This window comes from Rhea pennata, chromosome 20 (assembly GCF_028389875.1).
Source record: "Rhea pennata isolate bPtePen1 chromosome 20, bPtePen1.pri, whole genome shotgun sequence".
Lineage (NCBI taxonomy): Eukaryota > Metazoa > Chordata > Aves > Rheiformes > Rheidae > Rhea > Rhea pennata.
This window is the reverse complement of record NC_084682.1, coordinates 5,944,670-5,957,656: the sequence shown is the minus strand read 5'-3', so window position 1 is coordinate 5,957,656 and position 12,987 is coordinate 5,944,670. Positions and strand designations below refer to the sequence as shown.

General features: G+C 52.3%; 1 protein-coding gene across 3 annotated transcripts in view; it reads right to left on the bottom strand.

Annotated features, from left to right (window-relative positions):
- The window catches only part of SMG6 (SMG6 nonsense mediated mRNA decay factor), a 114,923-nt gene that overhangs the window by 24,568 nt on the left and 77,368 nt on the right, over positions 1-12,987 (bottom strand). Inside the window, exon 14 of one of the 3 annotated variants that reach the window (XM_062592520.1) lies at positions 6,328-6,854. The exons of the other annotated variants lie outside the window; for them this stretch is intronic. Coding sequence (XP_062448504.1) covers positions 6,690-6,854 — 165 coding nt within the window. The 3' untranslated portion in view covers positions 6,328-6,689. Of the gene's footprint in view, positions 1-6,327; positions 6,855-12,987 lie in introns of those variants that run through there. 3 annotated transcript variants of the gene reach the window in all.

Genomic DNA, 12,987 nt, shown 5'->3' with positions numbered 1-12,987 from the left:
ACACCCACCGCCGCCTTCAATCAACTTTTACAACTTGCTAATTTTACGCAGCGCCCTAAAGAGCAAATAACTGGGAGGCAGGAATGCAGGCTCCTTCAGCGAGGCCACACGCTTCAGAGAGCCTCCGGCGGCCCAGCCAGCTGGCCACGAGACCGCGCGCGGCGCAGGGACCGGCCACCTCTGACGAGGGACTCGGTCCGGGGCGGGCGGCCCCCACTCGGCTCCTGCTGCCAGCGACGCATCAGCCTCCGGCAAGGCCCGCTGCCTTCGCGCCGGGAGGGATTCAGCAGCTTCTCCCCGTGAAACCTTAGCCTCCCCCAGCAAATAGCAGGCAGGTGGCTTTGGAGAAGGCTCTGAGCAGAGGACAGGCTGCCGCTCTCAGCGCAGCGTTCCTGTGTGTGAGGGGGAGACATGGGCACATCCCGTCAGCTGGATTCAGACGGGGAAAAGGACATGCGAAGCTTGAGTCATAGCACGGAGAGATCCCATCCTAGAGTCAGAGATGGGAAAAGGATGGGACCTGGAGTCAGAGCCAAGCTAAAGCACGATCTTGCATGGAGATAACACTGTTTTTGCCACATCAGTTTAAACAGGGCTTGGTTGAAGTGAAGTAGCTGATTTATGCTTAAACCAACTTAGCCCCAAATAGTTTAAACCACAAAGTGTCTGCACAGCCCAGCTGAAACATTTGCACTGACCCTATTAAAACTTTACTGAGGCCATGATTAAATGCCTCCAAATGCCCTGCGTCGCCTTCTCCATCCTTAGAGAACTGGCTCAGAGGAGCAGAGGGGAGCAGAGCAAATTGTAGGAGGAGAGCGAAGAGCTTAGTTTGGTGCCATCCCTTCAGGGTTTTAGTACCACAAGCTCAAGCAAAAGTGGGTTTGGGTTTAACTCTGGACTTAAAATGGCCCAGCCCCTCTGGGCTTGGTCCCTCGCCAGGATGTGGCCAGGGGAGTCTGTTGCCCTGGCCCCAAATTCAGTTTGCAGTGGTTTGGCCACCTGGGCCCAGCCAAAGCCTTTGTCATGGCTGGGCAGCAACACACTCAACTCTTGAGTGGCCTTTAAAACTGGAAGGCAGGATGGAACATAGTCCAACTGTCTACCACCACCAGGGTCTGCCAGGATAAAATCAGCCTTGCTTGTCCCACACACCAGTGCAGAGGAGAACCACAGATGGTGTAAAGGTGCAAACCTGGGAATAAGGCAGACCCTAGCCAAGGTACCCAATTTTTAGTATCAGAGGTCAGACACATTCTGTGGAAGCCTGGGGGGGTCTACACATAGTCTTATCTTGCAGGTCATCAAACTGCACTCAAGGCACTGGTACTTGTTGCTGTTGACAGCCATAGGACACAAAGGTGAGACACACCAGCGATGCGGAGTAAGCCACCAGCACTTCTGGTCTGCTCTCAACAAACCCTTCCCAGAAGTGGGGAACCCTACACAGACATGCCAAGCTAACAACCCTCCTGAGAGCTGCCTGCCTGCCAGGGGCCAGTTCTCTCACCCTGACTGGCACCTAGTAGTTGTGGGGCAGGAGCTCAGACTGAATTTTTATTGATCCAGGCCAGAAGAAACTTAAACTTTGCAAGGAAAAGCTACACTGCCACTGGTCCCAGTCTACATCCCACAAATACTGTGTGTCATAGCACAGCCTGGCACTGCCCTACAAAACATCTCACAGCTCCTCAACATGGCCAGTTTCTCTCAAATTCTCCCTTCCTTGGTCACAGCTTACCAGGGGACAGGAAAGCTGCTTGTCCACCCCAAAATGCATCCAAGAGTACTGCAGGAATCTGTGTGACTACAGCAATTCCTGCTGGAAAAATCATCAGGAACAGTGACTCTGGATTGAAAGCAGTCCTCCAGGTTTCTCTCATGCTTTTGTACCCAGGACAACCCAGTGATCTGGGTGGACTTGCCAGCCCAGGACTGCTCTTCTGAAGTGTGAGGAGCTACGCAGCTCCAGAGAGGAAAGTTTCCAATGGTTTCCAAACCAAGCTTTTGGCTTTCGCTGACATTTGGAAAGACTTGCCCTGATGTTTTATTCACCTGTTAAGTGTGCTGAAGAATCTTTTTGTCAGCTCCTCTCTCTAACTCCTCTCCAGTGAGCAGCAGCATTCACAGTAGGGAGCAATTGGCTCCAGACGGCATCTGACAGCTGGCAGCTGGAAGGTAGGTGGTAGCTTTATTTAGTTTTACCCCTGGCAACCCATTCCTACTGGGCAACAGCAGGGTGAAAAGAAAGCAGGACTTTGGCCTGGGTGAAAAGTCCCAGGGAAGATGATGAAGTTCAGGAGATCTCCACAGAGTGATGGAGATGTTTCATCCGATTTGTGTGTGTGGCTCCTGGCCGAGTTCTCATTGTGTCCTCATGCAACACTGCCAACAGCTCTAGCAGCACAGCGAGAGCTACAGGCTTCCCCGCACTGCAAAATGTTGCCTCCAATAAAACTCTGCAGGAATTTCCATTGGAGAAAGCACTCACTTCCATTCCCTGAAACTCATGGCCAACTGCCCCAGTGCAGAGCTTCCACTGCATTCCACCGCAGAGGCCACTCACTGCTGGGAAAACCAATCCCCACAGTTGTGAAACATCTGGGGCATTTCTGCTCTCTGAGGTGAAGTCTTGAGCACAGGACCACGCATTTCAATTGCTAGTTAGGAGAACAAGGGGCTAAAAAAAACGTGGCTTTCCCCTAGACCAGTGTTAGAGGCACACAACTCTGGGAGAAACTGCAAGTCACAGCCAGGGACTCCCTATTACAGCCATCTCGGTGTGCCCCTGCCCCCAGCTCCTCCACAGCTCGCAGCACATCCCTGAACTTCCCAGGGGAAAAGAGAGAAAAATTCAAGCAATAGGGGCAATGCCAAGACAAGGCAGAGGGAGCCTGTTCTCCTCCCTTGCAGATCCCACTGGCAATGATAACCAGGGAAGACAAATCCCTGAAAATCTGCCCCCCAAGTCAGCATCCAATGCAAGGCAAGGAGGAAAGCAAGGTCTGTATCCTAGCTGAAGTCAGTATGGCACTAGCTTCAGCTTTCTCAGGGCATGGATTGCTCTCCCTGCTGCAGGAATCTCCAATCTTTTCCTTTTCAGGGACTGGGGGAATTTATTTCCTCTGCCATTTCGGAGGATGCCTGCCTTGCCAGAGATTGTTTTGCAGAGTTAAGAAAGATAAGAAAGTGGTTAGCAGGCTCTTCAGTGGAGGAAGGGAGGACTGCTTAGTAAGGGAAAGGGGACTGCTCTGCTCTCAGCAGACACACACTGCCCTTCCTCTGAGCCACAGCTCCAGGAGCCGCCAGCGTTGGTGACAAGGCCAGTCCATCCCCACACCTCTCTTGTCCCCAAGTGTTTCAGGATCACAACTGTTCAGGGGGCCATGCTGTGCTGATGACCAGAAAAGCTGTTCTCTTGCCAGAACCGGAATCCAGCTCTCTTGGAATTTGGGAAATGCAACAGATGAATGTTCAAACCAACCTCCAGATTGCAAATCTCCATGTGCTCTTGCAACAGTAAGAGCCCTTTCCAGGGTACATGAAAAAAAGGCTACAGCCAACCCCAAGCTGCTTGTGCTGTCCAGTCAAACCCTTGAGTGAAATTATTTCCAGGGTGGTAAGAGAGGTTGATCTCTGTGCTGGGAAGGAGTATTATGGCTCCATGCTGCCCAGGTCCTGCATGGGCTGTGTGAGGGGAGCTGAGGACATCACCCAGTTTCAGAAAGCACTTCCTGAGCAGCAGCTGGAGGGAGCTGGCCTTGTAGGGAGTTTACGAGAGAGGAAGCCCTGAAAAGCAAATGTGACCAGTTCCTGCTGAGCAGCTCATCTGTCCCCAGCGTGCCATGCCAATATGTTGCAGCGCTGCGGGGAGGCTCGGCTCAGCCACTCCAAATCCTACATCTAACACTTGACCCAGGTGCTCTTTGAGTAGATAACAGCATCATGCAGAGACACCAGGCAGAGCAGACGTTTCACTCTCAGCTGATAAAACTAGCTCTTTCATAAGGATTTCTCCAAGTAAACAACTGCTTCGTGATTTGACCCACAGAGCAACTCAATAATTCACGTACCACTGGACAAGACACCAACGTCTGAGGCAGCAGGGGGCCAAGAAGCGAGGAAGCTGAGAGGTGCAAGGAAAGCCTAAACACAGAGCAAAAGGGAGTGGGACTGAGGGTCTCTTATGTAGGAATGGTAAAAATAAGTGCAAAATAGAGCTTACTCTTAGAGCATCCATCTGCCCATCTGCATTGCCCACCTCTCACCTCTCCAGTGTGACATATGCGGAGGCCTTCTGCTACGGACGAACAGAAACCACCACATTAGCCTGTTACATTACATTAGCCTGTTATGACTTGTGGACTTCTACCCGTGGAGATGGACCCAGGCCACTGCATCCTTTTGCAAATGTGACTTCTGACCTCAGTAGTGGCAGGGAGAGGTAAGAGCTAGAACATTCTGCCTTGTCCTGGCAGAGCTGATCTGGAAGCTGTTTCTGTGAGTTTACACAGCTTATACGTCCTCCATGCAGTTCCTGGATGCCTTCCATCACAGATGAGAGTTTTATGTTGAATTCTAAGTTTGACCACAAATATTTAAACTTCCTTGGACCACAAATGCTGTATCTTCTTTGTGGTTTAGTTGGCACCAAATGAGTATTTACAGATCCCTATATGTCTGTCTGTCATTTAAATATCTCACAGAGGTGCCAAAGGCTTCAGAAGTGGAGGGGCTCCTTGGGCAGACTTTGTGATTCACCCTCTCTGGCCTTCATTAATCTGTGCAGACGAGGAAGAGGTGCAGACGCTGGCCAAGCCCATGCAGAGGGCACAGCCACTGCTCGTCTGAGCCATTTCATACTTGCACTCTATTAAGTCTGCTTTTCAGAGAATGTCATCTGAGATCCCACTGTAACTTCCCCAGTTTCTTGCCCCGGTTGATATTTGAACTGAGATGAAAGTCTTTGGAATTTTCTCCTCTTCTTTTAGGAAACGTGGGATTTCTGAGTCTACAGGAGATTGTTCAATGAAAATTGCTAAACCTCCCTAAGGCATCATAGTTCCCACCTGGTCGCTGTTTGCAGCCACCCTGCCTGCTTTTTCACTTCCTCAAATGCAAGCAACTCTCGGAGGGTCACGATCCAGATCGGCTGACCTGGGATCTCACTCTAGGGAAACCGGTTATAGTGGTTAGTCTCAGTGGCTGAATAGTACCGACTGAATTCAGGGAAGGCCGTTCAGTCAGAAAAACATCATCAAATAAATACCATAAAAGGTCTCTCTCAAGCCCCCCATGCCAAGGGAATTCAGCCGTGCCATTTCGGAGCACAGGGAGAGGGAGCACAGATCTGAGGGTCTCTGATCTGACACCCAGGCAGGAGGGTGAGCTATGGGGGGGGGCAGCCTGAAACTGGAGTTAACATGTACATGCCGACTTGAGCCAGGCCCCAAGTTATGCTATCAGGCTGCGTGTGTTTCATTTCCTTCAGAAATGAAGCTTTGCTGAGGGCTGCCCACATCAGAGGAGACAGATACCTGAGTCAGAGCTACGAGATGCAAAACCTCCGCTCCCCCAACCGGACTGAGCAACGTCAACTCCAAGCTGCCCACCGCTGCTCCGCACGCGCCCAAACGCTGCTGGGCAGCTCCGGGGCGCTTGGGCTGCCCTGAAGGAGAAGCAGCGGAAGCAACCGAAGCATTTTCTTCGAAAGAACAAGCAGGCAAAGACCGCGCGGCAGGCCGGCTAGCCGGGCCGGGGCAGTGCCAGGGCCGGGCCGGCGCCGCTGCGCGTGCTGCGGCGCGGGGAGGAACTCCTCGGGCTGTCAGCTCCTCTGCTGGCCTGCGACCGAATTCCCTTGAAAAGAGGGTGGGGATATGGAAGGCAATGTAATAACACTAGAAAAATGCCACCACAGCTTGGTCGGCTGTGACACCACAGCCCCAGAGATATTAGCAATACTGGCACTTCCCCCCACCGCAGGAACCACACTGGCAGCGTGCTCCCAGCGTCTCGGGGCAGGGCGGGAAGCAGCTCTCACACCACTTCCAGCAGCCACTCAGGGAGGGACAAACGCTGTATTTTGCTTTACAGCGAAATGCTGCCACTTAGGGGACTCCCAATGACGTTAGAAGGAGTCGTGTGCCTGAAAGCCCATGTCCTCTCTGTGGAGGGGCTGCTCCAAGCAAGACACGCTTCGCTAGCTTACCAGAGAGGTAATTTTATGAACCGGATCATTGCTGCAGCCCGTGCGGATCCTGCCCTGCCTCTAAGGAAGCAGCAAACGCTGCTCTGCTACTTATACTGAATACTCAGCTCTTTTGGCACATGATTAATGGCTTGTATCTCAAAGTCGCTCACTTCCAGCCAGGCCGAGAGTTGCAAACACACCTAGGAAAGGGAACAAGGAATTGGAACCGGCAGCTCATCCGCGAGAGAAAAATTATTCGCTGCGTCTTTGTTTTCTGCAGAGCTCCTCCTCCCGGGACCGGGACGCTGAGCGCTGAGCAGGGCCCCTGCCCCGAAACGGAGCAGCTGAACCAGAACAATAGGGTGGGGACCCTGGATGGGCCCGGACAAGTGGGGTGGGCTGGAGCAGGGGCACCGATCCATTCTTTTGACTTCATTCACACTTACAGCTGCATTAGAGACATTTCCTGAAAGCACAGTAGGAAGAGAGGGGTATTCGCTCACTCCACCCTCCATCTAGCGCTGTCCTTGCAATCCAGCCATGTACGGAGAGCCAATTTCGGCCTTTGGCAGAGCTGCAGGCCAGACATTACGAGCACTGGTGTGAACAGAGCAGGTCCCCACCCGATGAGCAGTGCACAGACTTGGAGCGGAGAGGAGGGGTGCTGCAGCCAGACAAAAAAAAAGAAAAAAATCAACCTAGGGAAATGCAAAGCATCTGAGTGTGTTCGAGGTGGCCCTTGAGTTCACAAGGAGGTGTGAACAGCAGGACCCGAGCGTTTGGCTCCAGGACAATAAAAGGTGCAGCCACCAGCCACTGCCATGGGGAACAAGGCAACGCCTCCGTTCTTCCTGCGAAAGAAAACACGGGAGCAACAACCCCACCGCTCAGAGTCAGTCAGGACTGCGTTGTGGCGCTCCCACCACAGGGTCACCCAGGCCTACGGCGTGCGACCTCCCGACGATGGCATTACGCGCGGAGCAGAGGATTGAAAACAGGGCACCGAACGCTGCGCCTGACTCACCGCAGCTCGAAGCCCGTGCTTCCCCGGCGCTTCGAGATCCTGCATGTGGAGCCTGAAAAACAACTTTTTGTGTGTGTGTGTGTGTGTGTGCGCGCGCGCTAAAAACCAAAAAGCAGCCGCCCTCCTCCAAATCTGGAGTTACTCAGGCTGAGTCACATGAAGGCTCTCCTGGCTCTGCCGGCAGAGCCTGCGCATACCTGGAAGAACAGCTGTGCACGCTGCTCTGGTGCTGCCCACGGCACGGCACACCTGGAGCAAGGATGCTTCCCTGAGAGTCTGTGCTATGGGGCTGGCACAGGCACAGGAGTGCGTTGCAACCACCTAATTATTTTCAGCTTCAAGTTTCAAATTTCAGCCATGTTTGGTGCATCCCTGATTTTTTTTTTTTTTTTAAAAAAAGGGCCATGATTTTTTTTTAATGGGAAAAGTATTTCTTTCATTCTCCCATAACACAAACCCAGCAAACACGAAAAACATGAACCCAAACCAAAGCTCAGACATCACATCTGGGGAGAGACCAAGCATGGAAAATTTTAATCCAAAGGTTAACGTTTGGGAAGCTCCGACTGTGTGAAAAGAAGGGTTAGATGGGTGCTGCTCTGCGACTCGAACAGTTGTTGCCGCCAAGTGGTGGCTTTAAAACGGTGCCTGCCTGCCCCAGCCCAGGCACTCGGGGTCACAAGCTAAAATAGAAAACAACTGAAATCATCGCAAGCAAACAAACAGAGAGGCAGATCAGATGCTGGAAAAGCCAAGCCAGGAAGGAGCCAGCAGCCCAAAATGCAGTTCAAGCCCTGTGCCTGGAAACAGCCTCCTGACTCGCCCTTGGTGAAGCGCACCACATCTCCGGGCAGTGATGTCCCTGCGCACCCTCTCCTCCATGCCCTGGTCTCTCCTGCACCACCTCCACAGCTTCAAGATCACTTCAAGTCAACAGGCCTGTGCCACTCCTGTCCCGCCTGTCACCTCCATCTCCTCCTTCACTCACTCCTTTGCAGGATCCAGCGGTTACCAAACCGTGGGGGTTTTGCATCCAGCAGCCTGCATCTTTGCCCCTGCCACCCAGCGCAATCATCTCCCACCCAAGTACAGAGCACCCTGCTCTTCCCTGCCTTCACCTGCCGCATTTCTCCATACTGCCGAGACCAGGGAGCCTCATCTGCTCTCCTGGTTATTCCTGCCTTGCTCTCTGCTTAACTGCTGGGCTCCCACAGCCCTGCTCCCGCCTGCGCATCTGCCCCGTGAGCTCTTCAGCTCATGCCCTCATTTTCACCACTTCCTGCCTTAAAAATGCCTTTGTCTTCATCTTCTGCATTAGATTATGCCCTTTCCAGACTGCTCCTTCCAGACACTGCAAACCTCTCTCCCCCAGCTATTATAGAATAACATCCTAATTGTCTTTGTTAGGGACAGGGCCTTGCTTGTAAAATTGCCACGTCTGCTTGCAGGGCCATATCAGCAATAACAATAGCTTAAAAGCTACAGGAGTTATAGCAGCGAGTCCTCCCACACTTAACTAAACACAAAGAGAAGGGACCATATGTCTGCAAACGCACATCAGGTGGGCCCGACCCTGGCTCCCCGGGCTCCCCGGGGGTGGGAAGGGAAGGCACGGCACCAGCAGGCGTGAGAGCATCCGGCAGGACAGCACCGCTTGCTGGGGCTTATTTACAGCACCCAAAGGGACACCGGATGGGACGCTTCCTGGGATCAGCCGAGGCAGAGCTGCTTGCTAAGGTAGCAGACAGGGGCCCCCGAGGAGCTGGTCCCAGGCTCCCCCCCACCCCACCCCCGTTGTGCAAACACTGGCCAGGAGAAGGGCTGAACTTCTTTTTCCCTCGCACGCTCGGAGCCTCACGCGCTGCCCACTGCGCCCTGCCTGGCGTGAGAACAGCCCCTGCTCCTGCTCCCACCCACTCTGGGCACTCTACAGAGGCTGAAAATCAGAGGCTCTCCAGGTCCCAGGGGGACAAAGAAAGCTCTATCCTGGGCTCCTCGCTGGGAAGGGACAGGAGACCGCTGGCACTTCGCATCAGTGGAGAGGGCTGCACGTGCTAGCGTGCCGGGGTCATTAACTCGATGGCTGGCAGGCGACTGTCACCTCCTGTAGGCCTCCAAAGTGCCACTCAGCAACCCCAGTAGCTGGTACCCAGACAAGTGCTTCCAGGAGCCAAAGGAAGGACTGACTTCAGTGCATTGCTGGGAGAGAAGCAACAGAAGATGACTGTGCACTGCTGCAGGGGAAGGAGGAGGGCTGTGTGTCCCACGCAGCTGAGAACTGAGCGTTGTTCAGTCCAGGACGATGGTGCTGACCAGAGAAGCAAGATGAGGGAGAGAATTTGGAGGGATGATGCAATTTACCTAAAATGATGCTAAATTTGGGCAGGCAGAAAGCTGTTCAAGACGTCAGAGACAACTAGGCTGCCGGAGGGGAAGAAAGAAGGGAATGGGCCAGTGAAGGGGAGAAGGAGAATTGTGAGTTGTTAGGAAAGAGAACAATCTCTGCAAAATGGAAGAAGAACCCATAGAATAGCAGGCGAAAGTGCAAATGGTCATTTAACCAATCTTTGGATAGTCCAGTTCCGTATCAATGCTGCACATACAGGAGCCCACAAGGCTTGCCTGACTGAGACAAGACCCCAAAATCCAGGCACCTCTCAAGTAACTCATAACTACACTTCTCTCTCCATAAGAAGTCATCTAAATCTGTTCATGACTAACTCCAGGAGCACAGAGATAAACCAAAGATGAAGAGAAGATGATATAAGTGAGGTTGAGAGAAACTCTCTAGGAATCACTGTGGACACTAAATGTTTCTCTAAGTCCAGAAAAAGGGACTCTGAGAAGAAAACACGCCAAGCCCTCATTGCTACGCGGGCTGGGGAGGGGGCTCCAGGGAGAAAGGCCAGCGTGAATGACAATGCCAAGAGCAGGCCCTGAAGGAGAAGCGTTGCAGGGTTCATCTGCAAATGCAGGGAAGGTGTTTGTAAGAAACATGAGCAAAATTGGCTGGTGAAGACAGGGCTCAGGACTGGGCTCCCTCTGGGTTCACGCTCACTAAAAGCATGTGCTAGCATGTTCAGAGGAGTCCAAACAAAGGACAGGAAGGCTTGCTCCAGCTGCCCATGGACCATAGTTCCTGCTCTGAGCTCTTCAGCCCTCCAGCCAAGGGGGAAAATGTAATCAGAGCAATTTCTATTAGCAAGAATATAAAGACTTGGAACCTCTGGGCTGTCTCTTGACAACTAATTAATTACCAGGTAGCATCCCCTTGAAGCTGCCAACACAGCATGCACAAGTTCCAGCACGATTTAGGGAGAGAGATGAACTTTACAATAAACTCTAGAATTTTACTTCATCTTCCGCCACCATCTGAGATCCTGGGGGAACAGGAAGGGGTGGCAAGAGGCAACTTCTGAAGCCATCTGGGATCATCATTAACTCATTCACTCGTGGCCTCTGAAACAAAAAGCCGACTGCGCTGTGAGCAGCAGCTTCGAGCCAGATGAGAGCTCCCTGTATTTTCAGGTTCTTAAATGCTCTTCTGCCACTTCCTGCACTGGGGTACCCAGCTCCTTGCAGCCTGTCCCCCAGGGCCCCTTGCTTTGGCTGTGAGGGCAGCTAGTCTTTGAAATCATTAAAAGCAGGAACTGTATTTGAAATGGCTTTAGGTGATATATTCTTCACTAACAGCAATAAAAGTAAAGTAAAGAAGTATGTCAAGAGAGCAGAGAAAAGAAAGAGAAAAGAAGGGCAAGAGGATGGGGATGGAGTGACTGATGCTAACTTAACTTTTATGGGAAGCTAAAGAAAAGCCCCATAGCAGCAAAAGGTTCCCCTCTCACCCCCAGGGGCCAAGAGGCCTGAGCTTGGCCTTATTAAACTGGCTGCTAAAGCTGTGGCTATGCAATGCCTCCCAAAGCTGGTTCCTTGCCTCCAACCCAGTCCTGCTTCACACTGTCTTCTACAACACATCCCTTTCCAGTTGCTCATTTGCTAAGTATTACAAGGCTGGGGCATCAGGGCAGTCACTGAGCTACACGGCTACGTGCCCACACAACGACACTGGGCTAGAAGAAAGGCGTGTCCCTGTTTCAGATAACTGAAGATCACTGCCATGAACCTCCTTTCCTCTCCCATCTTCTGCTCTGAGCTTCGGACTCGGGGACTGGAGCCTCAAGCCCGTCACGGATCTCTCCCAGCACAGGAGAACACAAAAGGGCAGAGGCTATCTGGGCTGCAGAGGTCGCCGAGGACAGCCACGGATGCCTCCCTAACCACTGCGATGTGCCAAGCTTTGCCGGACATCTCGTACAAGAAAACATAATGACAAACTGCCGGGCAGTCCACATCAGGACACGTGACAGATTTGAAAGTGCTGACCTTGGGCAGCTAGGCCAGAGTAAAATTAAACCTAAGCCCTGTGGCAGTACCATGAGGTCTGGACTAGGAGAAACTGCATGAAATACAGGGACATTTGGAGACAGTCTTCCCAACAAGGTAAGATTTCTCAGGCTCGAGAGGCACAAGGAGAGGTGTTCAGCTGTTCAGCTTAGCGGACATGAACCAAACTACACACTGCCCCCGGCAGTCTCCCTCTGAGAGACTGGTTTTGGCCACCCTTAGGACAGTACAAGAAAAACCATCAGCAGCATCCTGACCAGCACACAAGGACAGTGCTACACTTGAGGACTGCCTTGAGGAGACATTTTTAGAGTGAGAACTCTTCTGCCTGGCCATTCGAGACAACCTGGGAGCCAGCGTGCCCAGGGAGCGCAGCCGAATGCCGTGGCTGGGACCAGGCCCTCCACCTCCCACCCTGCTCTAGCTACGGCCGCAGATTTCTGCCTTAGACACCAGGACAGCCACAGGTCATCTTGCTCAGGTGCAAATGTTCTAGCTAAGCCAAAACATTTCTTTTTCTTTTTTAGATTTGCTTGATGTAAGTCCAAAAATGGAGATGATATCAAAGAGCCCATTGAGTGGATCCCCTCCAGAAACACACAGGGACTTTACCTCCTTAGTACAAACACAGTTCCCCTGCAGACTTCCTGGGAACAGCTGAAGCAGCCCCGCACTTCAAAAACCAGCCTGCACATCACAGAGGCAGGGAGGAGCTCCGTTCTGGCCCACAACTGTTGACAACCCTTTCAAAGCCTGTTCAGGATCGCACAAAATATTGTCACAGCCCTAGGGGAACAAAATCATTTCGGTTCTCAGGAGACGTGCTGCACAAGCAATGGCAGGAGCTGTCACAAGAAGCAGTCGAGGTGGGCACACAGCCTGATTTAAATCAAAGGAGACAGACAGAGAGAGAGGAGAAGATTTAGATGATGTAGCAGTTTACCCCTCCTGGACCTGGTCAGCGATTCTGTTTCCCATGAGTCACAACTAGAGGGATATCCCTTCAGGATTTCAACCAGCAATGAAAGAACCCGTCTTCTTCTAGGGATCAGCAACTGCCAACAATTCCAGCCCTGCTGTAATCCCCGTGTGGGTCTGCCACTGCCTGGGGTCTGAGGCCACCCTTCCAGCAGGAGTCCTACTTCCAGAGGGACAGAGGAGGCCTGCACCAGCCCATGCTCAGCAGTGGCACTGCCTGTGTCTTGAGCGACAATTCAGGAGTTATGCTGCTTCCTGGAATAACTGGAACTGATGTGCAAATAATGAGAGAAAAATGTGGGGTGAGGGAGGGTTAAGGAGAGATTAGTCTGGGGCACACTCTGGGAGATACACAATGTTAAGTATGAGGGCAAAGGAAATGAAAACTGGA